Source organism: Phyllostomus hastatus, unplaced genomic scaffold (assembly GCF_019186645.2).
Source record: "Phyllostomus hastatus isolate PE091 unplaced genomic scaffold, TTU_PhHast_1.1 phas_scaffold_385, whole genome shotgun sequence".
NCBI lineage: Eukaryota > Metazoa > Chordata > Mammalia > Chiroptera > Phyllostomidae > Phyllostomus > Phyllostomus hastatus.
This window is the reverse complement of record NW_025334026.1, coordinates 15,501,025-15,526,334: the sequence shown is the minus strand read 5'-3', so window position 1 is coordinate 15,526,334 and position 25,310 is coordinate 15,501,025. Positions and strand designations below refer to the sequence as shown.

The window sequence follows — 25,310 nt, the reverse complement described above, 5'->3', positions numbered from 1 at the left end:
ATGAAGTGACTTGGGGATGATGGTGCCCATGGCAGGGCTGGGCTACTCCAGACCCACTGTCCCCAACCTCATGAGACCCCAACCTTCACGGCCCTCATCAAGATGTCTGAGCTGTGGGGAGTGACTGGGTGAGAGAAATGAGCAAGCACTCTCCAGACCCTGGGATGCTGGGGATGGCAGACTCTTTCCCCAAGAGGTTAGAGCAGGGAGCCACATGCTCATGGGAGGTGGGAGTGACTACAAGCCCACGTGAGGCGGGAAGCAAATGGATACTTGGAAATGGAACACCCTCTCCTACCTCCTCCTGCCCTTCCCCCTGCCCCACCTTCCTGCTGCTGCCAATGCTGCTCCCCACCAGCTGCTCCAGGAATGGGAAGGCACTGATTATGTGCCCATGAACTGCTCTCCCACCAGGGTCCTCTTCCTCAAGCTCCCTGCCCCATTCCTACAAGCCAGGGACCAGGGAGCCTGAACATGGGCTCCAGGGCCCACCCTCATTGGGCACTGGGAGAGCTTGAGACCAGCACGGAATCAGCCCTATTTGCAGATGCTGTCCAAGTGAGCCAGGGAGTGTATGTGCACTGAGTACATGGCCCAGGACTACTTAGAAACTCTATATCGGACACCCAGGTGGCCACCTCAACTACGCTGACTTGGACCTGGTCCTCCCTCAGGAGGCAGGAGGCAGCACTCTCAGGGCCAGCGTGCACCACCTCACAGCTACCCCTGAATTGAATTCCAGAACCTTGGGGAAGCAAGGGTGAGAGCCCACCAGGTCTAGCTGACCGATGGATGGTGAAGTGGAGGAGAAAAAATGGCTCAGTTAGAAATGCCTTCCCACTGGTTCCCAGACAGCCCCTAGGACCTGTGAACTACAGAGATGCTGAGCTGCCCCTTAGGGTCAGCTGCTCACTCTGCTCCTCCCCCTTCACTGTGGGAAAGTTCAGGAGGAGGTTCCCCAAGAAGTTGGATTCTTTTAAAACAGAAAATTCTAGAACCATCCCCTCCAAAAAAATCCTACAAGTTTCTGGACTTTCTCAACCAAAGCTCTAGTCCTCTCTTTTTCCTGGCACAATTATACAACATCAATCCAGAGTCTCGGGTCAACCTGGCTACCACCCTGCCTCTGATGAGGACTCCCACAAGGACCTGTCCCTTCCATCCTACACACACCTGCAGTACCTGTCTGTATCTCCAACAAGCCAAACACCTAACCCCCAGCTCCAAGGCTGAACTTCTGGGACCCCAGCACAAGCAGCATGAAAGCACCAGGTATCTCACCTCTAATGTACCTCAAAAGTGATGTGCCACCCCCTTACTTCCTAGTTTGCCTCTCTCAGTGCCAGCCACATGCTCACACAATCCTCCCTTCTCCCAGGCCTGGCAGAGCTGATGGAGTCCTTGCTTCCTATATATTCAGTCTGGGGACATGTACTGTGGACACCCTCATTAAAAGTGCCTTTCTTGGTCTGCCTGAAAAGGTCTTAGACCCATGTATTCCCCTACCCCACTGGAGGGGATGACCAATGAGTGACAAGAATCTGAGGGGAGGGCAACCAAAGTTGCCATGGAGGAAGAGACCCCATCCCTGCCTGGGCACCCCATTCTGTTACCCACCACAAGGAGTCCGTTTGCAAACAAACACTGTTTTATTGTCAACAGAACTGTGTGGGCAAGCAGGGGCCCACTGTGCCCCCAGAGGTGCTATGAGCGACAAGTGTCTGGGGGCTGTGGAAGGGATGGGTCAGTGCAGTGAGAACAGCTCTGGCCACCAGTGGGGCCTGGATGGTCAGAGACAGGGTCTGGGGAACCAGCAGGGGGCGTGGGAGCTGCTGAGGAACCAGTGCAAGTAGGTCTTGGCTCTTCCTGGCTCATCTGCAGGAGGCCAGTGAGGGCGATCAGCTCAGGCCCACTGAGCCAGGCAGTGGAGCAACCAGGCGACTGGGTCGGGTGGACCCAGGGTGACATGATAGGGGGTGGAAGCTGCAGCTTCAGAGAGCCCATCACCTGAGGAGAGAAGAGGGGGAAGTATCTCCTCCCAAGATACGCCCTGCATTAAGGCTGAGATGAGGCGAGGGCAGGAAGAGTGCTCACCTGCTGAGAGGCCTCAGACAGGTACAGGGGAACTCGCTGCCCAGGGGGCAGCAGAGGGTCTGAAAGAAAGATATCTCCACCGCACATCACTGGGAACCCTGCGGTGAAGAAGTGCTAGAATGAAGGCTGGGTGGGCTTCCCATCCCAGGGAGCTCTCCACCAGTTCCTGAGGTGTTCACACAGCATCAGTCTTGAGCCTGAGGGGACCAGGGGAAGTTACCTGCATCCCTGGGCACCTGCTCACTATTCTGATGTCCTGTTGTGGCCAGGGGCCTGCAGCCCCTGCCGAAGGCTGCGTCATACAGTGGCCAAAAAGAGGGATGACATAAAGTCCGCCCCGAGAAGGAGGCACCAGATGCACAGCTGGGCCCCTGTGGAGGGTCAGGAAAGATCACTATTCAGCCTCTTCCCAGAGCATCCTTGCCTCACTCGGTGGCTGGGGCCATAGGTACACCCTACTTACCCATACCAGCTGAGGTCCTGCTTTAGCCTTGTAGTTGGGGTCCCATGGTGCCAGTAGGGTCATCCTCGAGGGGGCCACCTCCCAGGCCATCTGAGGGGGAAGGGGAACTGGGGTGGGGAAAAGTATGAAAAAATTAAAACTAGCTTGCCCAGGCTGGTGTAGCTCAGTGGATTGAGCACTGGCCTGCGAACTAGAAGGTCACTGGTTTGATTCCCAGTCAGGGCGCATGCCTGGGTTGCAGGCCAGGTCTCCAGTAGAGGGTGCACGAGAGGCAGCCACACATCGATGTTCCTCTCCCTCTCTTTCCCTCCCTTCTCCTCTGTCTGAAAATAAAATCTTAAGCAAACAAACAAAAACAGGCTCAAGAGTCAGTGAAAGGGTACTGAGGGGTAGAGGTGGCAAAGCCAAGTACCTACCTGGGGTTTCCAGGGACTGCCCAGACACCAGACCTGAGGGGAACGGGGCCAGCAGCTGTTCTCTCTGGGTCCCAGAAGGTCCTGGGGACCAGGATAGAGGGCTGGGAGGGGAAAGATGGGGAGGTACTGAAATGCCCCAGTAGCCACCTACCCCCTTGCCCCTCCAGGTCTGAATACTTCCATGGCAAGGCCAAAGGTGCCTGGTGAGGAGACACTGAACATACCCATTGTTCGGTGTGGACCACTGAGATTTCCTCACACGGTGGGACCCCCTTTGTGGGATTTCCCTCAAGAGCCTCCAGCATGCCCCTCACCTGTTCTGTGGGGGTGTACCTGCCCCCCCTACGGCTTCCTCTCCAGAGTTCCAATCCTTGCCAGGGCCACTGCATGGTGAGGAGCCCTGTTCCTTAGGCGCCTGCTCCTTACCCCTGTCCCAGCGCGGAGAGGGCCAGGGCAACATGCCGCGTCTTGAGAGAGGGAAGGGCAAGCACGCACTTCTGTGCCCTTCGCTGCCCGGGTGTCCCACCCCACCTGCCTTGCCCCTCCCTGGCCTCCAACCAGCCCCCACTTCTGCCGGTCCAGACGAGCACAGGTTGCCCGCCCACCTCACACAGCCTCACAGACGCCGACGCTGGGCGCATTTCCGGGCCACGTGGCTTGCTCCTGCTGGGGGTCCCGCGGGCGCCCCCTGTTGGCGGGGTCAGCGCAGCCACGCCTGCCTTCAGCTCCATGTGAGGGGCGCTGAGCGAAGGTCACATTGGAACCCAGCCATGGACATAAAGGCGATCCCTTTCCGGCTTTCACAGCTTTCATTCACAAATACCAGACACGCGCGCACACACACATGGCAACTTCGAGACCTTCTGGCTCCTTTATTGCACTTGACACAACACCCGGTGCCTCCTCTTCACCCCATATCCTCAGCCACACCCACAGGAGTCCAGGTGTCTCTCCGGGCAGGCCTGCTTCCAACCTCTTTGGTAAGGGGTACCTGAGGAACAGGGCCAGGCCCGAGGCCGCCCCTCACCAGTCCTTGCTAGAGAGCGGAGCCTAGGCGTGGCGGTCTTCTGTTCCTGGGTCCCAGGCTGGTCGTGGCCCTGTGCCCCTACCTCAACCCCTAAGACTGTTCCAGCAGTGCGTGGACGACAGCAGCGATGTGGGGGAGGCCCCTTCCTGGAGCCCCCTCCTCTTCCAGGATGTGATGGGGCTGGCACAGGGACTCCTGGGGGGGAGGGGCCCAGATTAAGTCCCCCTTTACATCTTCACCTCTGGGCTTCCCGGCCCTTGGCAGAGAGCAGGGTGGGAGACACCGTAAAGGAGCCTGGTCAAAGGGAGCTGACAGGCTTCACAATGTAGGAGGCGAAGGTCAGGGGCACCCTGGACATGCCTTGGGGGACAAATGAGATGCAAGGAAGCTGCCAGTAGATAACAAAACAAAGATACACAGGGGCTGAGGCTCAGGGTGGAGGAAAGACCTACCATTTCCAGAGGGAAGTGCTGGAGTAGGCAGGCTGGCACACAGAGCCCAGTGAGCACGGCCGGGACTGGGCCTGGCCACAGGAGGAGCAGACGCAAACACACACACACACACAAGCAGTCATGGTCTGTACATTTATACAAGAAACAGGGACCCAGCCTGGGTCCTGCATCTCCTACAAATATAGAGTTCTCTCTACAAAATATAGATAATTTAGTCCCCTATATCTGGGGTGGGGGTTGGGGGTGGAGAGTGAAGACTGGGAGGTTAAGACCCACCCCCTCTGGGGGAGCAGAGGGCAGGGCTGGGTGGGAGAGGGCATGAAGTAACCATCAGCACTGAGAGGGGAAGGGCTACAGGAGGACAGCCAGAGGCTGGGGACCCAGGGTCTGGGGGAACCAGAGTGGGGCCTCTGAGGTCAGTGTTTGTGAGGGGATGGGGGTTCACTAGTGTCTTTGGTAGGGGCTGAAGGCACCACCGGTGGGCATGGGGTTGTACAGGAATCTTATAAATAGAAATAGGGTGAGGTGGTGGCGGAGGGGTGACTTCAGGTCCTAAGAACCCAGGAGCCGAGTGTAGATGACATAGAGCAGCAGCATGAGGACCACGTAGAAGAGGACGAAGCCACCCAGACCAGAGGGGGGCCAGAGAGGTGGGGGTGCCCTGCCCTCCACCCACTTCACGGCCTCCAGGGTGGTCCACAGCCCCCGGACGGTGCCCTGGAGGAGATCCGAGGGCGAGCACAGGTCAGCCTGGGAATGGAGAGTAGGACAGATGGACAAGGACAAAGGCAGATGTCAGCAGTAGCAGCAAGACAATCCTTTCCACCCCCTGCCCTCACATGCCAGGACCACAGCCATACCAACATGCAGAGTGCAGGGAACGGGGACATGCAGGGAGGGGAGGCATGCAGGACAGAGGCTTCCTTCTGGGGAGCAGACACCCCCTGTGAATGGAACCCCGCCATTCCAACAAAGGGCTCAGCTAAGCCCAGGAAGCCACCACTCTTTATAGAAGAGACCAGCCCCGGGCTCCAGAGAACACCACCCCCCCATACCTCAGGCACCCCCATTTTTCGACAGGCTTCTAAGAAACTCTCCACATTCTTCCGAGACTTGAGGGTACTGAGTTTTGGCTGGGGATGTGTAAGAAAGGAAAAAGAGAAGAGAGTAAGGGAGGGGGCACAGGAGTCCCCTGTCCCATTCCCTACTTCCCATCTGGGGCACCGACTAACCACAGCAGGTGAGGGCACATGAATGAAGGGCACGGAGCGGGGCCTCAGCTGGTTGGCCAGCTGACAGAGGATGACACCATTGGCCAGAGCCTCTGCCAGGTCCTCAGGCAGGGGCCGCTGCAGCTGCGACTCAAGGACCTGCAAGGCAGGTAAAGAAGTGGGGGTGGGGGGTGAGAGGCAGAAACGTCCGAGTCAGCAGAGAACCCCACCCTGCCTCCTCCACCCTCAACCAAAGCACCAGGATGTTGAGATGATACTGAGGGACGCCAGGGAACTCCAGGAGGTGCCATGCTGAATCCAGGCCCCACCCACACAGATCCCACCTCTCTCACCTGGCGCAATTGAGCCATCAGTTCCTTCTCGTCCAGAGGTGGGGGCAATTGCCGAGGTCTCAAGACCGAGTCTGGTGAGGAAGGACCTGGAGAAAAGGAGGGTGTGTGAGCTGTCTCCATTACCACCCGTTGACTTTGGGCTGCAGTGTCTGGCACCCACATCTCCTGTCTCAGTGCTTATGGGATTTTCAACATAAAAGGACAATTGACCAGAGAATTCCGAGGCCAGAAGCGATGACTGCAGCCCAGGGGTTAGTGCTGGGTTAGTACTGGGGAGGGGCGACCCACCTGAACCAGTCTGAGAGGAAGAACGGAAGAGGAAGCTGTTTGGTCTCTGGATGGAGCCGAGTGGCCGGGGAGCAGGGGCTGTCACTGGGGGCCAGAGGCAGGGGACAGGGACAGGTGAGAAGATATCCCTTCAGTGTCCCACTCTTCCACCAAGCCACCCCTCACCTATACAGACCCCACATTCTTCCTAAAGCACCCATCAGACCTGGTCCAGCTATAGGAAGGGGCTCCTGGGAGGTGGGGGCTGAGATGGGGGAAGAAGCTCTCTGTCCCCCTGAAGCTCCCGCTTGGGTAGCACTGGACTTGGGCATGCCGCTGAGGAGAGACAGAAAGGGAATTAGAGGGGATGGGCAGGGGGGAAGGTGTGCAGGGAGAGGCTCAGGGAGGTGGAATCTGGAGGACACATACTTGTAAGTGGCCTGAGTGGATGAGGCAGCAGCACCTCCACCAGCAGCCCTGACCCCCAGCTTCAGAAAACTAGAAAGTGAAGGAGATGCAGAGCCAGCAAAGTCAGGCAGGGGGCTGCCAACCCCAAGGGGCAGAGTAGCTCAGGAGGGCTCATTTCCACTCACTTGCAGGGTCCACCACCCAGCAGCAGCCCCTGTACCCGCACCTGTCCTTCCTGGGGGCCCCCCACAATCCACTCTGCTGCTGCTGCTGCTGCTGTTGCTGTTGCTGCCGCCGCTCACGCTCCTGCCACAGCTGCAAGGTATCTGGGCGCCGCCGTTCCTCCCCAGCCAGCTCTTCCCTCCTGAGGGGCAAAAGCAGGATGCAAGGGGTAGAACAGGTCAGGGAAGAGGAGAGAGAGTACAGGGAGATGGAGTAAAGGGAGGAAGTGCTGGCTCTGGTGCCTCTGGTACCTGCTGCTTGGTGCCCTCTCCCCGTCCCCTGCCACAGGGCTTAATTCTGGTGGCCGCTGCTCCTGGAGAAAGAAAAGCAGAGGGGCTGAGGGAGTACCTGGCCTCCAAGCCTGCAGGGGCCCCTCCCTCCAGCTCTCCTCCTACAACAGATGGACACACGGACAAGGGCCGGCCCCTCACCTTGGCAGCACCTCGCTCTTCATCCTCCCCAGGCACGTGGCTGTCAATGAAGTCAATCTGCTCAGGGTCTCCGTCACCTGGCGAGGCAGGACGTGTCAGCACACAGAGGGGTGCCTTCAGGCTTGTCCACCCCTCTCAGCCCCAGGGCCCCTGACCACTCACCACAGACATCCTCCTTCCGCTCCCTGGACCCCCGAGGCTCCCGGGCCAGCTCCGAGATCCGGAATGACAACTCCGAAAACTCGTCCGTTGACTGTAAATGCAGAAATGAAAAGATGGAAGATTGGTTTCTCTGTAGTGCTGGGGGGCTCATGAGTGCAGGGCCATGGGGTCAGCCGCTGAGCCAGCCCTTCCTCAGGACACTTGGGTGAGAGAAGGAAGAAGACAGCTCCAGCCACCACCTGTCACTCTGAGATTTAGAGGGAACAGGCCAAGGGCCCAGGCTCAGATGTTCTCCCCCAGGGCTGACACTGCCAGTGTCCCTTGGAAAGGGGGCACTTACCTCATTTCCAGACCACCTCTTGCTGCCACTGTCAACGCTGTGGAAGCCTGAGTCCAGTCCGCCATCGTATCGACGTCCCGGAAATAAGTCCTCAGCTGGGCTGGGGCCAGCCAGGGAGAGCTGGTCAGTCTTATACTGGGCAGCAACCCCCCACCCTCCCTGTGAAAACCACGGGGACCCTGGTGCCAGGAAATGGCATTAGGAATCCAGGAACATCCTTCCTTCCCATGCCCTTCTTTACCAGGGACTAAAACTCGGGGGGCGGGAAGGTGCCAGGTCCCCCAGCGCAGCGCCCCCACGCCGCCCAGCCTCTGTTGACAAGTACTTGAAGATGTGAAGTTTCCCCTTCAGGCAGATCTAAGTGTAGAAAGCATGAAAGGAGTTAGGGGGAAGAAAGGGGGCACCCAAGATCCTGCTTGGCTATCAAAGGGACCCACTGCCCACTCCTGCCCAATCTCAGCCTGTACCCAAGGTCTTCCCCAGGCCCACCTCTCACCTGGGCAGGCGGGCTTTGCAGGGGGTTGCTGTCCAGCAGAATGACTTGCAGGTGCCTGAGACGGCAGAAGGAGACTGGGATGCGGGAGATGCGGTTACAAGAGAAATCCAGGCGGACAAGAGGAAGGTCCCCCAGCTCTGGGAGTGGATGAGAGAAGAGTCAGGAGTATGTTCACAAGGTGGGACCTTGTGCTTATTTCCTCTACCCTGTGCTCTGGCCAACAATTCACCCCTGGGCCCACCACGGCCTCTGCCCTGGCTGACTGAGGTTACTCTGCAGAATCAGCCTCCCTGCTCCTCTCTGCACTCAGATACGGCCCACCTTCAGGCCCCCTCCCCCCCCTTCAGGCCTACCGACTTCAGCTCCTGCCCCTCCTGGGTGCTTCCTCCACTTCTCCTCCCCGCCCACTCCCCAGTCCAACCACTCCTTCATTCTCAAGCGACCATCACAAGCCCCAAAACAAACTGGTACCTCGTTGCTCAAAAACTTTCCATGACTTGTAGCTGGGGCTGCTGGAGGTAAGTGGGCTGTGCCCCACACAAAGGTACCCAGGCAGGAGGGGCTGCGACCCCACCTGCACTTTGATAGCCGAGCCCTGCCCCTGGGTGAGACTCTGCTTGCCCATGGGTAGGGTTACCTTTGTCTAGTTCTCAAAAAAGCACTGCTGTATTCGTGGTGGCCCAAGACACAAAAAAATTACTGCTGCCTGGCTGGGCACAGCCAAGGTGTCCATGACTCCTACCTCACTGCCCATCCTCATACCACGACAGTCCTCTCGCCCCTTGGCTTCTGCACAACTAGGAGAATGCCACTGTTCTGTCCATGCCTCTTTCAAAGTGCCGCTCACCACCTCCTCCATGCTATCTTTCCAGACACTACATTGGAATTGATTGTTCCTTCCTTTGTGTCCCCAGGACATTTTGCTGAGGTCTCTTTTATGGCCCAGAGAGAGCCCTGATCAAATGCCTATTTGTACACCTACTGACTCAGAAGAGGGCCAGGGTATGAGTAAGGGGGAGCCCAGAAAAAACGGATTACCACCTGACTCCTATCTCTTGTTCCTCAAAACCAAGATTAGCGTAGCACAGGTCCTTTTTACCTAGCCCTGGCTTGCCTTTCTAACTGAATTCACGCTGAACCGAGCTCCCTCCCACCCACATGATTTGCACATGGGGTTTTCTCTGCCTGGGAGGCAGAGGGCGAACTCTCCTTCAAAGGTCAGCTCCTGTTTCACCTCTGGAGAGAAACCTTCTTCAAGTTCCCCAAGCAGAGGAGCAAGTTCCCTGTGCTTCCTTCTAGCTCCTCCTTATAGCTCTGGTAGCTCTCTAAGTATCCCTCTGCTGGTCCCTCTTATTAAATTTAATTAAGCCATTAAATTTCAGAGATGGCCCCAGATCTGAGTGACGTTACTCACATTTACCTGGTCCCCACCTAAAGCACAAGGAGCACATACACAAAACAATGCTGGCTGAATGAAAGAAGGTGTGGCTGCTTTGGAACAGAGGCTATCAAATGCTGGGGTGCATCACAATTAGCTCATTAAAACGGAGCTGCTTGGGCCCCAGCATGTGGCCCCACTGATTCAGATTCTCTGGGGAGGAGGCGCAGGGCATCAGCTGACTCAGGCGAGAGCTCCTGCGGGGGTGAGTGGTGACCCTGGATAACCTTGAAGGCTTCTTCTGTCCTTGAGATTCTACAGAGAGCCACTGCACTCACCTACTCCCCTATGTGTGTCTTTCCCCACATTTGTAAAATAGAGCTAATAACACATGCCTTGCCAGCCTCAGTGGGTTGCTGGTCAAGAACAAATAGAATAATTTACAGTCTGTTTCATACAATGCAAAACCCTGGCAAATTGAGCATAATTTTTTTTTAGATTTTATTTATTTATTTTTAGAGAGAAGGCAATGGAGGGAGAAGGAGAGGGAAGGTAAAACTGACATGAGAAAAAAACATCAATTGGTTGCCCCTCGTACCTGCTCTGTCAGTCTGGGGACCTAACCCGCAACCCAGGCATGTGCCCTGGTGGGGAATCGTATTAGCGGCCTTTCGCTTTGCAAAACAACACCCAACCAACTGAGCCACACAGGTCAGGGCAATTAAGCATGAGTTTTCTGTGAAGATTCCTTTTCCCTCTCTTGTCCAAGGTAGTCTGTCTTTCTCTTCACACCCCCCACCCCACACCCAATTCTTCATTTTCCTCACCATCAGGCAGGGTGCTGAGCTGGTTCCTCCGAACATTGAGATCACGCAGGGAAGGGAGGCTGCACAGCTCTGTGGGGAGGGACTGCAACTCATTGCTGCTCACGTCCTGGAATGAGGAAAAAAGTCAACAGAACCATCGGAACCTGTCTCCTGTCTCTGGCCACCCGCTTTAGTCTTAGACTTTTGCCTAGGGCACATCCTGCCTTTCCTCAACCTCTCAAGCAAAAAAGCCCCTGGTGCCTGGCCCTGCTCCTCCTCATTCTCACAAGTTGCCGCAGGCTTCCCAAGGTGCTGATGTCAGGAGGCAGGGCTCCCAGTTTGTTGTTGCTGACAATGAGCACCCGCAGGGGCAGCTGACAGATGTAGGATGGCAGCGATGACAACTGGTTTCGGCTGCGGAAAGAAGAAAGGCATTGGGCTCACTCCCCGCACAGTGCACCCCAGTGTGGCCCTCCTCCAAAGGTCATCAGGAGGGTCACCCAGGGTACTGTGCACTGATGCTTGGGGCTGAGAAGGATAAGCTGCACCCTCCCCTGGTTCTGCCTCCCTACCTGAGGTTGAGGTAGGTGAGGGCTGTGAGATTCCCCAAAGCTGGATTCAGGCATCTCAGGCAATTGTGGTACAGGCTCAGGCCCTCCAGGGACACCAGCTGGCACGCTGCCTCTGGCACCTCGGGGAACCGGTTGCGGGACAGGTCTAAGGGAAGCAAGAGTCAGGGGAGAACTGTGGAGATGTCCAGCTTGGGCAGGAAGACCTTGAACTTCTCCAGAACCATGTGCCCAGCCCTCTACCTCCCCAGCAGACCTGAAGAGTCAGGCTTATAAACATGGGCTACCTGCAAAGAGAACAAAGCCTTCTGCAGACTGGAGCACATTTCAAGCATGACCAGAATGGCAAAGGGAAGGCAAAGGCCTTAGGGTCACTGGGCTGGAGATGCCCAAACTTGGGGCGGTGGGTGGGACAAGCCATGAATGCTGTCTTCAAACAAATAAATGAAGGGCTACCCTGAAAGGGTGTCTGGAATCTGTAACTCTTGTGGTTCCTGTTGCTCTGTGATGCCAGGAGAGGTGGAAGACAACGGTCTTAGGAGAGTGCTGGTGCTCCAAAGAAAAGGGCAAGACGATAGAGCTGGGAGGCTCAAGGTAAGAAGATGGACAACCTTTTGAGAAACCCACTGAGAAAGCCCATCCTTCCTCAGGAGCCCTGTCTCCCAACCTCAACCCGTTTTCAACCCAGGGGAAAAACCAAAGGTCATTACAGCCTGACTCTAGAGTTAAGGCTCCCAACACTGGACAACAGTTTTTCACCAGTCCCCAGGATTAGCAAGCCAGGTCCAAGGGTCTATGAAGTAACAGACTCCCCAGGACCAGGAAGGAAATGCAAGTCAACCAAACTGGAGGTGGGAGCTAGAGTCCTCTGGTCCCTCCCGTCCAGGCACACCTTTTTCAGGACTGGCTCATTCCCACCCTCTTATAGCTCCACCAGCCCTCCTTTACTTCCCCTCTTCAGCCCCAGACTTCAAGCAATCACCTCCTTTGCGTTGAACACAGACACTAGTGGAGAGGGTGGAAAGGAGAGTAGAGTCTATTACTGACGCCTTAACTCAGGTGGTGGCTTACTATTCAATGCAGAGTCAGGCATTTGGGTTCCCACCAGTCTGGAGGCACTCACTGCTTAGTCTTTTATGCCTGGGTTTATGTTTCTTCTGCTTAGCCTGTATTGGGAGGAGCCTAGGGCCTTCTGGGGGAAGTCCTAGGCAGCAGTACTCGGGTGAGCTTCTTAGATGGCCCTCCCAAGGGAGGAGTGAGCAAAAGCTGAGGGGAGGAGAAGCTGGGGCATATCCCCCAAGGAAATGGGTCTTGTGACAGGAAATGAAGTAGAAACAATCTGTCAGGTACTGACTCCAGTGGGCCCTGTGTTTGCAGGGATGACAGTCTGATACCCCAGTCTGGGAGAGAAAGGGATTGTTCTCTCCCTTTCTGCTCCCAACCCTGGTGCACACAGACCTGTCACAGGAGAAGACAGCTCCGGAGAGGGTGGGAGGACCACATGCAGTCTTCCTACTCTCATCCTCCACCTGCCCACTTTCTCTGCATCCACCAAATGTGCGCACACACATATGTATGGATGAGTGGGGAGGAGAACAATTTATAATGGGGTAAGCAGGTGGCGAGGGGCAAAGCTAGGAGCGGAAGGGAGCCCAAGCAGGAGGAGGCAGGGCACAGGAGGCACAGGATGTGGTCTGTGAGAGAGTGAGCTACACTTCTCCTTTGTGAGGGTGGCCCCTCCTCCCATCTCAGGAGTCACCCTACTACCGGGCACCAGGAATACAGTCCAAGGGCTAAGAGGGACCTGTGCCATAGGAAAAATGCATGGAAAACACTGGTTCAGAAAGTACTGGGAAAGCAGGAGAAGGTTTGAAATGATTCTGGCAGCAGAGTGGTGATGCTTTTAATCTGGGTTGGAGGGCAAGGAGGTATTGGAGGACAGGGTACCGGCAACACTGACTGTTTTTGTCACTTCCCCTTTCCGCCCTAAGCTGTAAGCACCCTGCTTGAGGAGAGGGAACAGAGAAGAGAGTTCTGGACAAGATAGATCCCACCTGGCCTAGAACCCAGGTCCTGAAAGGACGGAGGATTCCTGCACAGAGAGCAGGGCAGAAAGGGGTTCTCAGAAAGCAGGAATTTTCCCGCTTCGCTACACAAGCTCGCTCACAGGAGAACTGGCTGCACCCTGAGCCGGAATGCTAGGGGAGGAGGGGGGAGGGGGGAGAGCTGGGAAGATCAGGGAGTTCTTGGTAGTTTTCCCCAGGAGTCCACTCAGAGACAGAGCCCTAAGGAAGTAGAGAATAACATTTGGTCTTTGTCAAAAAACAAGCAAGGGGGAGGGGAAGGAGAACAGACATCGAGTGTCACACAGCTGCTGAGGTCAATCTGGAGCTTGGGGGTTAGGCGGCTCGGGGAGACAGAGAGGATGGCTCCTGGGGCTCACCCATTCATTCTCTGAACTCACTCACTGCATAGTGGGCAAGTTCATTTACCCAGAAACCCAAGAAAAGTGGTAAAGTTAAAAGTGGTTCTTCCCAGGACAGTAGGGGATGAGTGCGTCTGTGCCATTTCAGTGTTTTCAGGTAACCAGGCACCTGCTAGGGGAGAAACACAGTCCCAAGGCAGTGTCAACAGTGAGGACACTGACCCAACCCCTAGTCCCACCCTGGGCTAGGCTGGGGTGGGGCTTCGGGAATGCAGTCCTCCTCCCTTCTTCCAATCCACCCTGCCACACACACACATACAGCTGCCAGCCCAAGGTCATAGGTTGTCTCCAGAGCAGCTGAGGCCTGACTCACCTGCCATAGTAGAGTCCCCCAAACCCCACCATCAACAGACACCAGGGTGGAGGAAGCATGATTAAAGGGATCCTGCGGGTGGGGGAGTGGAAGGATAGTCAGACGGTCTCTAGGTTCCCAGCACTCCTAGCAAGAAGATAAGATTTCCTTCCTTCTAGCAACTGCCTCAAGTATCTTCCCCAGGGGAAAGCAGAATCAGAAATGGGAATTCTAGGGTCCCTATGAGGTCACAGGCTCCACAGTGACCTCATACACGCAGGAAGGAGGAGGAGTCTCAGATAAGAGCGTCAGGAATAATGGGCGGAAGAGTTGGGGAGAAAAGAGGGGTGGTGAAGATTTGCTTCTTTCCCATAGGCTGGCTGGGCGAAAAGTGGAGAGGGCTGGGGACCTTAGGGGGCGGGACTACAAGCAAAATAAGCAGAAACAGGTTGATAAGGACAAATCCATGGGAAAGGCGTCCTAAGTCTCCTGGGATCTCGGTGGAACGGGGAAAGTTGCAGACGAAGTGGAAGAAGAGAAAGGAGTCATTAGAGGGGTTCATGGGGGCTGCTTTATGGAACGATCAGAACTGAGGTTGAAGAAGCCATGCAAATAAGCCAACCAGGTGAGGGGCGGGACCATTCTACAGGTGCGCCAATATGCAAATAAAGAGAAGCTAAGGGCGGGCAGATCACAACATTCCGCCGGGAATTCGGGGCTTACCCAGCAAATGAGAAACGCAGTCATTGTCTAGTAGTTCTTAAGGTGGGGAGGGGGTAGTCGCAGGCTTATGCAAATCAGCAGAGTAAAGAACACCGACTGACTGCCAGGTGAAGGACCAGACTCCCCCTCCCCGGGAGTAGCACACGAAGGGGCGGGGCTATTCAAATGAGGGTCTCATCTGGGCTCTAGGCCCAGTGCACTCACCAGCCTGGGTGATGTCTGACAGATCGTAGCTGCGGGCCGCGCCCCGGGGGAAGTGCTTCAAGCGCCGGTTAGACAGGTTCAGGGTCCCGGTAGCCACGGCCTCCTCGAGGGCCCGCTCTGCACTGCGGCTCCCAGGCAGACCCGGAGATCCTGGAACGGAGTTTGTGGCCGCCGCCTCCTCACCCCCCGAGGAGAGTGGGGCCGCCACCACCGCCGCCATCCGCTCCCGGCGGCTACCGCTGCCTGACTGACGGGACCGGCCGTCCCCTCTTCCCCCCCCCACACCCTCCTTAGAGCCGCCGTAGTGACTTCAAGGGGGAGGAAGTGGGCCCAGAGACCAGGTGGACCAATCGCGGTCCCTAGACGCGTAGGAAGTGGCTAATCAGAACCCGCCAGGGGGTGGAGACTCCGGCGCTGAAGTGAGGCGAGAGAAAGGAGGAGGACTAGAATGGAGCTCTCGCCAACGGCCGACGCTTCAACCTGGCTCGACCTGTGCAGCCGCATCCAATCACACTACTTAGGGCTAGAGATAGAGCCAATCAGGTCCAACCAGGAGGCGGGAACGCCAGCGCTCAACTAGAAGGGATAGGGGCAGGGAGACCAGAAGGCCGGGGCGCCTAGTCCTCTTCTAATGAAGACCAATCGCAAGCCATATACAGGCGAGTGACTGACAAGAAACCCAATTAGATTTTCTGAAGGGAACCTGGCCCGTTCGCTGAAAGACGGGTCTACCTACCAATAGCATGGGAGAAAAGGAGGTCCCTTCGTTAAGGAGGAGGTGCATGAGCTACAACTTTGAGACTAGGGTAAAGACCGTGAGCGCTGCGCACTTTTGGGTTGGAAGCACTGCAGGGGCAGTAGTGTGTGCGAAGTGTGTTTTAAGGAGCGAGCCAGCTTTGAGGCCGTGAGGTAGACCGGGGAGTGCTGGGCAACGCCGAGACCCGTGCACCAGGGGGTCGTTCAGTGGAGGCCATTCCGACTGCGGAGGCTGAGGCTCTGCGATGATCAGTGGAGACCCAGCGGGCGGCTTCCAGAGCTAAGATGACCCGCTCAACTTTTGGAGGGAGGGTTCCAGGAGCCCGCGAAAACTTCAAGAGCTGCCACCCGGCCTACCAGCCCAGCCAGAGGAGCGCGCCGGGTCAGGAATTGTGTTGAGAAGACTGGGGGATTAGTCTAGAAAGGACCGTCTCTCATCTAGAAGTCCTCTACTTTACAAATGTGGAAATTGAGGCGGAGGGAAATGGATGAGTTGGTGGGAGCAAACAGCAAGGTGCTGACACCTTGCGCTAGAGCCCAGGCTTCCAAATGCGTCAGCTTTTACGGTGGGCTTTTTCTGTTCTCCCCCTCTGCCTCCTGGGTTGCATTGGAGTGAATAAAGGGACCCAGAAATGAGAGGAAGCTGACTATGCTTTTTTTGTCTGCAGAGCGATCTAACATCCTTTTAGATGACCTGAGGACTTTAGTAGTCCACCTTAGTACGTTAGTAGTTGTCTATCCACTCATAAATCACATCTCAGATATTGACATTCCTAAGGATTTATTGAATTATTAAAATTTTATCCTAACCCTGGCTGGTGTGGCTCAGTGGATTGAGTGCCAGCCTAGGAACTGAAAGGTCGCCGGTTTGATTCCCAGTCAGGGCACATGCCTGGGTTTCCGGCCAGGTCCCCAGTTGGGGGTGTGCCAGAGGCAACCGATTGATGTACCTCTCACACACTGATGTTTCTTTCCCTCTCTCCCTTCCACTCTTTCTAAAAATAAATCTTTTAAAATTTCATCCTAGGTAACCTAAACCAGCTGTTTACTGGTCATTCGTGAATCAGAGAGTTTGATTGGGTAGGTCTGTTAGTCCAGTAAACCGAGTCTGTAATACTGTGCAGCTCAGCTGGCTAACCTGGACTGGGTTCCTTCGAGCCCTTGGAAGAGCCAGCTACTCCTTGGATTTATTGGTGCAGATCTGCCCCTACCTGGACAGACACAACCCCAAATCCTGTTTCTCCTCATAAACATCACTATCCCCCTTTCCCCCACCACATAAGACTGTTTTAGACTCTAGAAGACATGCTAAGCTTTCAGAGTAAATCTAGCCCTTTCTTCCACATAATAGATTGCCCTTCATACATACAGTGATGTTACTGACCCAGGAAAGCAGTCTGCTTTGGCTTTTTTTTTTTAATTTTGTTTTTAAGATTTTATTTACATATTTTTAGAGAGAAGGGAAGGGAGGGAGAAAGAGGGAGAAAAACATCAATGTGTGGTTGCCTCTCACGTGTCCCCTACTGAGGACCCAGGCATGTGCCCTGACTGGGCATTGAACTGGTAACCCTTTGGTTTGCAGGCTTTGCTCAACCCACTGAGCTACACCAGCCAGGGCTTGGGTGTATTTTTCATAAGACTGTGAAGAGTTTGTGCTGAATTGTCCCTACTTTAATTTGGTTCATGCTTTTGTGAGACAGATAATCATTAGCAGGGCCACTATCCATCTCACCTGTCAAACTGAGTTGATACTTTTTTTTTTTTTTTGAGTTTATACTCTTGAGCTACAAACCCCCTGGAGGCTCTGGCCTGCTGAGATATGACGAATTTACCAGTGTTTCTCCTCAAAGTTAGTGCCAAAAGGGCCTCAAGTGGAAAAACCTCCTACTACTCCCTGAATGTAAAGGCCCCATCAACCAGGAGTTCACACTGTATTTCTCCTGGAAAATGCATATGCCAAGCCATTGAGGGGCTGGAGCTGAGCCAGAACTGAGGAGCTGTCTAAGAGAAAATCTCTGGCAAGGTTGGGGAAAATAGGTCACAGTGGCCAGGCAGTGAGGTCACAGAGGTTTGTCTGCCTCAGACTCCATGGGGGAGGGCCTAGGAGGCAGAGGGGCCCAGAGGTCCCCAAGCCCAGGCAGGGGACATGGTGTGGGAAAGGCAGCAGGGACTGGGCCCAAGATGGGTGCCAAGGGGCTCGGAGAGATGAGGACAGGAGCAGGGAGGGGGCAGTCAGGATGGTGAGGAGAAGCCTGAGACAGAAGCTGCAAAAATTCGCAGGGCTGTGCAGATGGGAGGAGAGGCTCAGAGTGAGGGGTGGAGACAAGGCAAGGGAAGGGCAAGAGGATAGCAAGATATCTGGGGAAGGATTACTTGGAGAAGTTGGACCAAGCAACAAGGTAGACAGGGAGGGGTGACTGTGGACCTAGAGAGAAAGATGGGAGGATTTGACAGCACTAAGCTGGGAGATAGAGCTATGAGCCTCCAAGATAGTAGTTAATAACAGACTGAGAGGAGGAAGAAAACGAGAGATGATTCTCATCGAAGCCCTTGCTCCCCTTTCTTCTCGAGTAGGTGAAGCGGAGCTGCCCTTCATGTGGCCCAGAGCCTGGGGGTGAAGAGAAGAAGGGGAGAGGGAACCCTATTTCTGTTCAGTTGTTCCCCCCAGAGCTGGTGAGTCCTTGGGGAGGGGGAAATATTAAGAATAAAGGACTAGAGGCCAGACCACTGAGGGGCCCCCAATGACCCCCCCTTGATCCCTCCTCTCCCCACAGGTGGAACACATCATCTCATTTCTTCCAGTAAGAGATGTAGTTGCCCTAGGCCAGACCTGCCACTACTTCCACGAAGTGTGCGATGCTGAGGGCGTGTGGAGACGCATCTGTCGCAGGCTCAGTCCTCGCCTACGAGAGCAGGGTTCTGGGGTCCGGCCCTGGAAGAGAGCTGCCATTCTTAACTGTACAGCTTCCCCAAAACCTCCAGTTCTCTTTGCCTCTGTCCTACCTTATTCTGGGACCCCTCCTGTTCCATCAAGTTGCCTCATGAGCTCAGCATTCCCAGCCAACCTTCCAGGGCCCCTTTCTCTGGAAGAAATTTATTAGGTTCAAACATGCCATTGAGTAATTCAAGTCTCTAGAGCCACCTTCTGATTGCTGTAGATGTCCCACCCAGAGCCCTCATCACTAGCCTCCCTGTCATGTCTCCTTCCATAGCCAAACTGTCTCCCAAATCTTACCCTGGAGACATCTTCCACTCCCCAAACTTCAGATTTGCCCTCCTGTAAACCAGGATTTCTCAACACTGTCACTACTGAAATTTTGGACCAAATAATCCTTTAAAGTGTGTGGGCTGTGTATTAAAGGATGTTTAGCAGCGTTCCTGGGCTCTACCCACCAGGTACAGGGAGCACCTCCTTCAGTTGTGACAGCCAGTGGCCCTTGAGGAATAAGATCTCCCCCAGACTGAGAAACATGCTCTAACCCCGCTCCGTTCCTAAGGAGCCCCTGTCTGCTCCCTTCATCTCACATGCTGCAGATTAAGGGAGATCCACACGGTAGATCCAGAATTCAGGGTAAAGGGGGGTTACTGGTCTTTCTCAGCATTCCTCTTCACTCCTCTTTCTTCTTCTATCCTCTGCTTCTTTTCTATGTGTTATTGTATTTCCTTTAATGTCTCTGATGCAAGTTTGGACCAAAGAAATGCTTATTTAGAAGCATTTTTATGGCCCTGGGCTGAGGTGGGCCAGAAAACCAACATTCAGACATTGGGTATAATTGAGGATGTCCTCTAAGGCTTCCATATGTCTTTTGGAAGGGGACAGTTTCCCAGTCCTGGGGGTGGAGAGGAGCTAAATACCAGGGTGTCTAAGAAATCTTGTTTGCCCAAGCTCTGATTCATCTCCCTTGTGTCATCCCAACCCCTTGAACTCTTCATATCCTTCCCTTCTCCAGACACGAAAGGCCTGTATTTCCAGGCATTTGGGGGCCGACGCCGCTGTCTCAATAAGAGCGTAGCCCCTCTGCTAGCCCATGGCTACCGCCGCTTCTTGCCCACCAAGGACCACGTCTTCATCCTTGACTATGCGGGGACTCTCTTCTTCCTCAAAAATGCCCTGGTCTCCTCCACCCTTGGCCAGATCCAGTGGAAGCGTGCCTGCCGCTATGTTGTGCTGTGTCGAGGAGCCAAGGACGTGAGTAGCAGACCTCTGCAGCTAAGAACCCACCCAGCCTTCGGGGACCCAGTGCCCACACCAAATTGCCTTCCCATAACTAGAACTGGAAAGCAAGTCCCCATTTCCCAGCTCTGCACCCAACTGTCTCATCTCCCACCCCAGCCTCATCCTACTCCAAGCCTTAGATCCCAGACACCTTTGTCTTTTCCTAGTTTGCCTCAGACCCAAGATGTGATACAGTTTACCGCAAATACCTCTATGTACTGGCTACTCGGGAGCAGCTGGAAGTGGTCGGCTCGACTGGCAGCCAGGCCTGTGACTGTGTCGAGGTCTACCTGCAGTCCAGCGGGCAGCGGGTCTTCAAGATGACCTTCCACCACTCCATGAGCTTTAAACAGATTGTGCTGGTTGGTCAGGAGACTCAGCGGGCTCTGCTGCTCCTCACAGGTGTGGCTTCAAGCAGTGCTTTGCAAACTGTTTTTTGCAAATTGTTGTCTGCAGATGCTTCAGGACCTATTGCAGGGGTCCTAAAGTAGGAGAGCGGGGAGGCCTCTCACACAGGGTTCTGCAGGCCATCTCAAACCAAATAGCTCTGTGTTCATCTGTTCCTAGTCTAAGATTATGTGTATTTCATATGAGTCAAGGGCCCTGCTTCAAATTCTCATCTCCCCAACCTCCATGCCAGGCATCTCATACCCCAGACTGCCCCCCTATTTTCTCAATGTTTCCTGTACTTGACCACACTCCCAAACCTGAGACCTTCTGGACTTCTTACTGCTATGTAGGGCCCTGAATCCCCAGATGTAATTCCCAACCTTCAGATTGGATTCTGCCAGATCTACTAGGTTTTCTCTCTACTGAAGGACTTCCTGATTTATTTTGGGTGGTAAGGAGCTGGAATCTGGGAAACCTGAGGTCACACTTTCCTTATTTCATCTCTACCCTTTTTCTACCATCCCCACTCTAGGGCAATAAACATTTCATTCTGTGTGGCTTAGGGGAGTCTCTTGGAAAGTTAATGTGGATATCGGAGGGTCCCTTCCTGCATATAATCATCTGTTCCCCCACCCCCCAGAGGAAGGAAAGATCTACTCTTTGGTAGTGAATGAAACCCAGCTGGACCAACCACGCTCCTACACAGTACAGCTGGCCCTGAGGAAGGTGTCCCGTTGCCTGCCTCACCTGCGTGTGACCTGCATGGCTTCCAACCAGAGCAGTACTCTTTACATTACTGGTAAGAACCACTTCCCTTCTTCTCCAGACCCCAACCTTGGACAGATCTTCCAAATAGAGACACCACTACCCTCAATCCCTATTCCAGCTCTGGGGTGGACACCTAGGGCATCCTAGTAAAAAGATGTTGTTTAAGCCCTTGCTGGCGTAGCTCAGTGGATTGAGTGCGAGCTGTGAACAAAGTTTCGCAGGTTCAATTCCCAGTCAGGGCACATGCCTGGGTTGCAGGCCACGGCCCCCAGCAACCGCACATTGATGTTTCTTTCTCTCTCTCTCTCTTTCTCCCTCCCTTCTCTCTTTAAACAAACAAACAAACAAACAAACAAACAAACAAACAAATTTTTAAAAAAGATGTTGTTTAGATTCCCAGACATCGTAGCTGGTGCTTTTTTAGTGAGCGTGAGACTTCTTGGATCTTGTGGTTTTCATCCAACATGAGGCCTTACCCTAGGAAATGGGTGTCCAAAGCTGCTGAGCTGAGGACACCCTACCCCCCAGACCAGGGGGGAGTATATTTTGAGGTGCATACCCCAGGGGTGTATCGTGATCTCTTTGGGACTCTTCAAGCCTTTGACCCCCTGGACCAGCAGATGCCACTTGCGCTCTCATTGCCTGCCAAGGTAGGATCCTGGAGGGATGGGGCAGAACAAAATTGGAGGGCCTTTAGGGATTGAAAGGTTCTGAGGGTCTGAAATATGAGCAGGAGTCAAATGATTGATCAGGGAGGGACCAGGGGCCCAGAGAGAGGGGTGACATAGAGGGCAAGGCCAAAAGAGATCACCCAGGGTTAGCAGGCTGGTGGTTGGGAGGTTTTGGAGTTCAAGGTTCCTCTGGAGGGAACTGAATGCCCATCTCGTCTCTCTCTCTCTCTCTCTTACCTTCTAGGTCCTATTCTGTGCTCTCGGCTACAATCACCTTGGTTTGGTGGATGAATTTGGCCGAATCTTTATGCAGGGAAATAACAGATATGGGCAGCTGGGCACGGGGGACAAAATGGACCGAGGAGAACCCACACAGGTGAGACTGTTTCCCAGCAATTTTCATCCTGATCCCCGCCTCCAATTTCCTCACCCCTGGATCTCTCCTCTTTTCCAGTTTCCATAGACTCCACTTCCTTCTCCCTAGGAGGTCAAGCCAAACGATATTTTGTGTGTCTTAACCCAGGGCTGACACTATGAGGTTTGTTCTGTGCAGCGCATGCTATAAGTGCCAGAGGAATTTAGTGAAGCAGGAAGACTAGGGGGGCTGGAGCAGCAAGAAGAGGTGAGATGTGAGCTGGGCCTAGTGGGTTGGATAGGAGTCAGGTAGGGATAGGGAGAGGCATCTGTGCCATGGAGACAGGGACAAAGCTGGCACATACCTGGGACAGTGAAAAGACTGGCCTGACCGGAGGAAAGAGGGCATTCTATAAATAGGCAGTGTGAGGTGGAGTGGGTGGGCATGAGCTTGGAGAAGTACAGACTTGGGAAAGAGTCGTCTGGGGTTCTGGAGCAGGGGAGGGCAGCGCACAAAGATGGCTGAGAACAGGCCAACTGGCTGGAGTGCATAGGAGGCTGCGAATGAGAGCCCACTGGGAGGCTGTGGAGTATGAGCAGCACTGGAAACAAGGGCCCGGGCTGGTACGGTGGCAGCGAGAAAGGAGAGAAATGGATATGTGAGATGTTTTGAAAGAAAAGGAACAGGCCCTGGAAACTGATTAGATGTGAGCAGACTCTGACAATAGCTCCCTTGAAGAAAGATGGTATCGGCAACAAACGTGTGAGCTGGTGACTCTGCTCTGAGGAAAGAGGATGAATTTGGGACATTTTTGCAGAGAGAGTAGAACAGTAAAGTGGGAATATTTTGCTGGCAATTTGGTTCCAACTTGGAACAAGGTTGAAATGACAAAAGCAGACCTAGAGGAGCAAACCTGGGCAGGAGCCGCCGTCATAGGCAGAGGGGACGGAAAAGTTGTCACTGACAGAGGAGGCATGCCCTCAAATGCCACGTCCCAGAAGTTTCACACAGGAGGAAGTGATTAATGGTGATGGTGATAATGTAGGAATATACTTTTCTGACATGGAAAATTGATCATGCCATATTTTTAGGTGAAAAGTATATGTGAAATGGTTTGCATAGTATGATCTCATTTTTGTTTTAAGAGACAACTTACAGTTGACCTTTGAATAATACAGGCGTTAGAAATACCAACCCACCACATAATCAAAAATCCACATATAACTTAAGTTGGCCCTCCACATATTTGGATTTCTAACCGTGGATTAAAAATACATTAGACCCTCAAACAACAGAGGTTTCACCTGCAGAGGCCCACTTATACACGGATTTTTAAAATCCGCATATAAATGGACCTGAGCTTTAAATCTGGGTATAAGTGGACCGTGCAGTTCACACCTGGGTTTGTTGGCCAAGTGTATGCATTTGTATAGACAGCAGTGAAAAAGAATATCCAGCAAGCTGCTAACAGTGGGTGGTGGGATTTCCAGTGATTTTTCAATTAATTTTTGCTCACCAATATCTTATGTTTCTATAATGACTATGAATTATTTATCTATATTTTCAAAATTAAAGCGCTCACAGTGTCAGGAGACAACATTCAGGAGAGGCCCTGGGATTTGGCTGCTGGGAGGTCGAGTACATTTGGAGAACATGTCAGTAAGCAGAGAAGAGAAAAGCCAGATCAGGGGAAGGTTCAGGAAGGACCAGCTGTGTTGAGAACAGGAATGTGGTCAGTCCCAGGCTGGTCATGTAACCAGGTCTTCTGCCTAAAAAACAGAATCAGGAGGAAATGTTTTTTTTTAAATAGGATAATATGAAAAACTGAAAATGATAGAGGGAAGTCCTTCCTGGAGGTTAACCTGGAATTGCAAAGGAGAGATTGTATCTTTAAGCCTGGGGAAGAGGAAGGGTATTCCTCAACCTGAGGCCGGAAGGCAGGATGAGAGGCTGGGCCGGCTGAGGCCTGTGGCGTGAGAACAAGGGGAGACCGCGGGCCCTGGCCTCAGGCACATAACCTATTTTCTGGGAAGCAAAGATGAGGAACCAACAAAAGTGCTAGACCCCATATGGTAGACCGTTTGGGGCCGCAAGAGAGCCAGTGAGGGAGAGATTGCTGCTGGTCTTCATTCAGCAGGGCAGACCACCTGGGGAAGGTGTTCTGGGTCCTGTTTCTTCCCTCTCCTAGTTTCCCGAGATTCTGCCCCGAGCCTTCCCGTCATCCTTTCTGACCCGGGCCCCCAGTGCTCTGATGTTCCCCCCTTAGGAGCCCTGGCCCTGTGTCCTCAGGTGCTTTATCTGCAACACCCCATTGCCCTGTGGTGTGGCCTCAACCACTCCCTGGTGCTGAGCCAGGGCTTGGACTTCAGCAAGGAGCTGCTGGGCTGTGGCTGTGGGGCTGGAGGCCGCCTCCCCGGATGGCCTAAGGGGAGTGCCTCCTTCGTCAAACTCCATGTGAAGGTCAGAGTCAGAGCGGGCAGGATTAGGCGAGCGGGCAACCAGAGAGGGCAGGTAGCCCACAGGATTGTATCTGGGACTCCTGCAGGGACCCTGGGACCCCATTTCCCCAGCACCACCCACCTACCTTTCCTGCCATGCACCATGGCTCCTGGCTCTTTTCCTTAGCAGATCCTGCTGGCCCTCCCTGACCTCATATAACCTCAGGGATCAGCCAGCCAGCTCACTCACTGGCTCAGGGCTGGTCTGATGGGGAAGGGTGCAACAGCTGGGGCTTGGTGGGAACCCCTCAGTAAAGGCCCCACTCAGCCACACCCCTTCTTTCCTCCCAGGTCCCTTTGTGTGCCTGCTCCCTTTGCTCTACCAGAGAGTGTCTCTACATGCTGTCCAGCCACGACATTGAGCACCATCCTGCCTACCGAGACCTGCCAGCCAGCAAAGTGGTGGGGACCCCTGAGCCCAACCCACGGGCCGGAGTACTCCAGGACCCTGGGGGGACAGCCTGGGCCTGTAAGGAGTACCTCAACCAGATCCACAGTTGTTCCACATTGCAGGACCGCATGGCAAAGATGAAGCAGATCGTGGGCTGGATGCCTTTGATGGCTGCACAGAAGGATTTCTTTTGGGAAGCCCTGGACTTGCTACAGAAGGCTGCTGGAGGGGTTGGCCAAGGCCCCCCCAACCCCTGAGAGTTGAGCACTCCTCCTAGTCTCTCCCCTGGAGGGAGAGGCTGGCTCTGGGCCAAAGGCTTAGGAGCGATGGAGTGGTAGCAAGGAGCACTGTGCCTGGGGAGGGGAGCACCGTGGGGTGGGGGCTGCTGGGCATACCAGGGTGGGGAGGGAACTGTTTTGTAAAATGTTCAGGGGGCTGCCCAGGAAGGGGCCCCCAGCCTCACTAT

General features: G+C 54.3%; 3 protein-coding genes across 5 annotated transcripts; 1 reads left to right on the top strand and 2 right to left on the bottom strand.

The window, feature by feature from the left end:
* Positions 1-1,630: 1,630 nt before the first annotated feature.
* Positions 1,631-3,678, bottom strand: SAP25 (Sin3A associated protein 25). The gene is made up of 6 exons (XM_045819420.1): positions 3,288-3,678; positions 2,974-3,074; positions 2,558-2,664; positions 2,315-2,465; positions 2,095-2,192; positions 1,631-2,007 (listed from the first exon to the last, which is right to left on the bottom strand). Exons 1-6 carry the CDS (start codon positions 3,431-3,433, stop codon positions 1,705-1,707), a joined length of 906 nt encoding a protein of 301 aa, XP_045675376.1. The 5' UTR covers positions 3,434-3,678; the 3' UTR covers positions 1,631-1,704.
* Positions 3,679-3,820: 142 nt separating this feature from the next.
* On the bottom strand, positions 3,821-15,190 carry LRCH4 (leucine rich repeats and calponin homology domain containing 4). Of its 3 annotated transcripts, none has more exons than XM_045819419.1 (18): positions 14,800-15,178; positions 11,099-11,243; positions 10,814-10,940; positions 10,548-10,653; positions 8,343-8,479; positions 8,088-8,203; positions 7,847-7,946; positions 7,507-7,597; positions 7,345-7,421; positions 7,165-7,226; positions 6,918-7,055; positions 6,713-6,781; positions 6,510-6,619; positions 6,305-6,388; positions 6,017-6,102; positions 5,685-5,822; positions 5,508-5,585; positions 3,821-4,195 (listed from the first exon to the last, which is right to left on the bottom strand). In XM_045819419.1, the coding sequence occupies exons 1-18, from the start codon at positions 15,017-15,019 to the stop codon at positions 4,091-4,093; spliced, it is 1,989 nt and encodes a 662-aa protein (XP_045675375.1). In that variant the 5' UTR covers positions 15,020-15,178; the 3' UTR covers positions 3,821-4,090. The 3 variants fall into 3 exon arrangements, with proteins under 3 accessions (XP_045675375.1, XP_045675373.1, XP_045675374.1); XM_045819417.1 differs by lacking the exon at positions 3,821-4,195 and adding an exon at positions 4,571-5,202 and having other exon boundaries at positions 14,800-15,179; XM_045819418.1 differs by lacking the exons at positions 3,821-4,195; positions 6,713-6,781 and adding an exon at positions 4,571-5,202 and having other exon boundaries at positions 14,800-15,190.
* A 657-nt stretch (positions 15,191-15,847) lies between these two features.
* FBXO24 (F-box protein 24) lies at positions 15,848-25,201 on the top strand (the record flags this gene model as incomplete). The annotated part of the gene is made up of 10 exons (XM_045819345.1): positions 15,848-15,937; positions 18,130-18,228; positions 18,330-18,513; positions 19,506-19,744; positions 19,939-20,173; positions 20,802-20,960; positions 21,458-21,579; positions 21,845-21,976; positions 24,245-24,415; positions 24,745-25,201. Coding segments are annotated over 10 exons (1,788 nt in total), but the record flags the coding sequence as incomplete, so codon positions are not given.
* Positions 25,202-25,310: the final 109 nt, after the last annotated feature.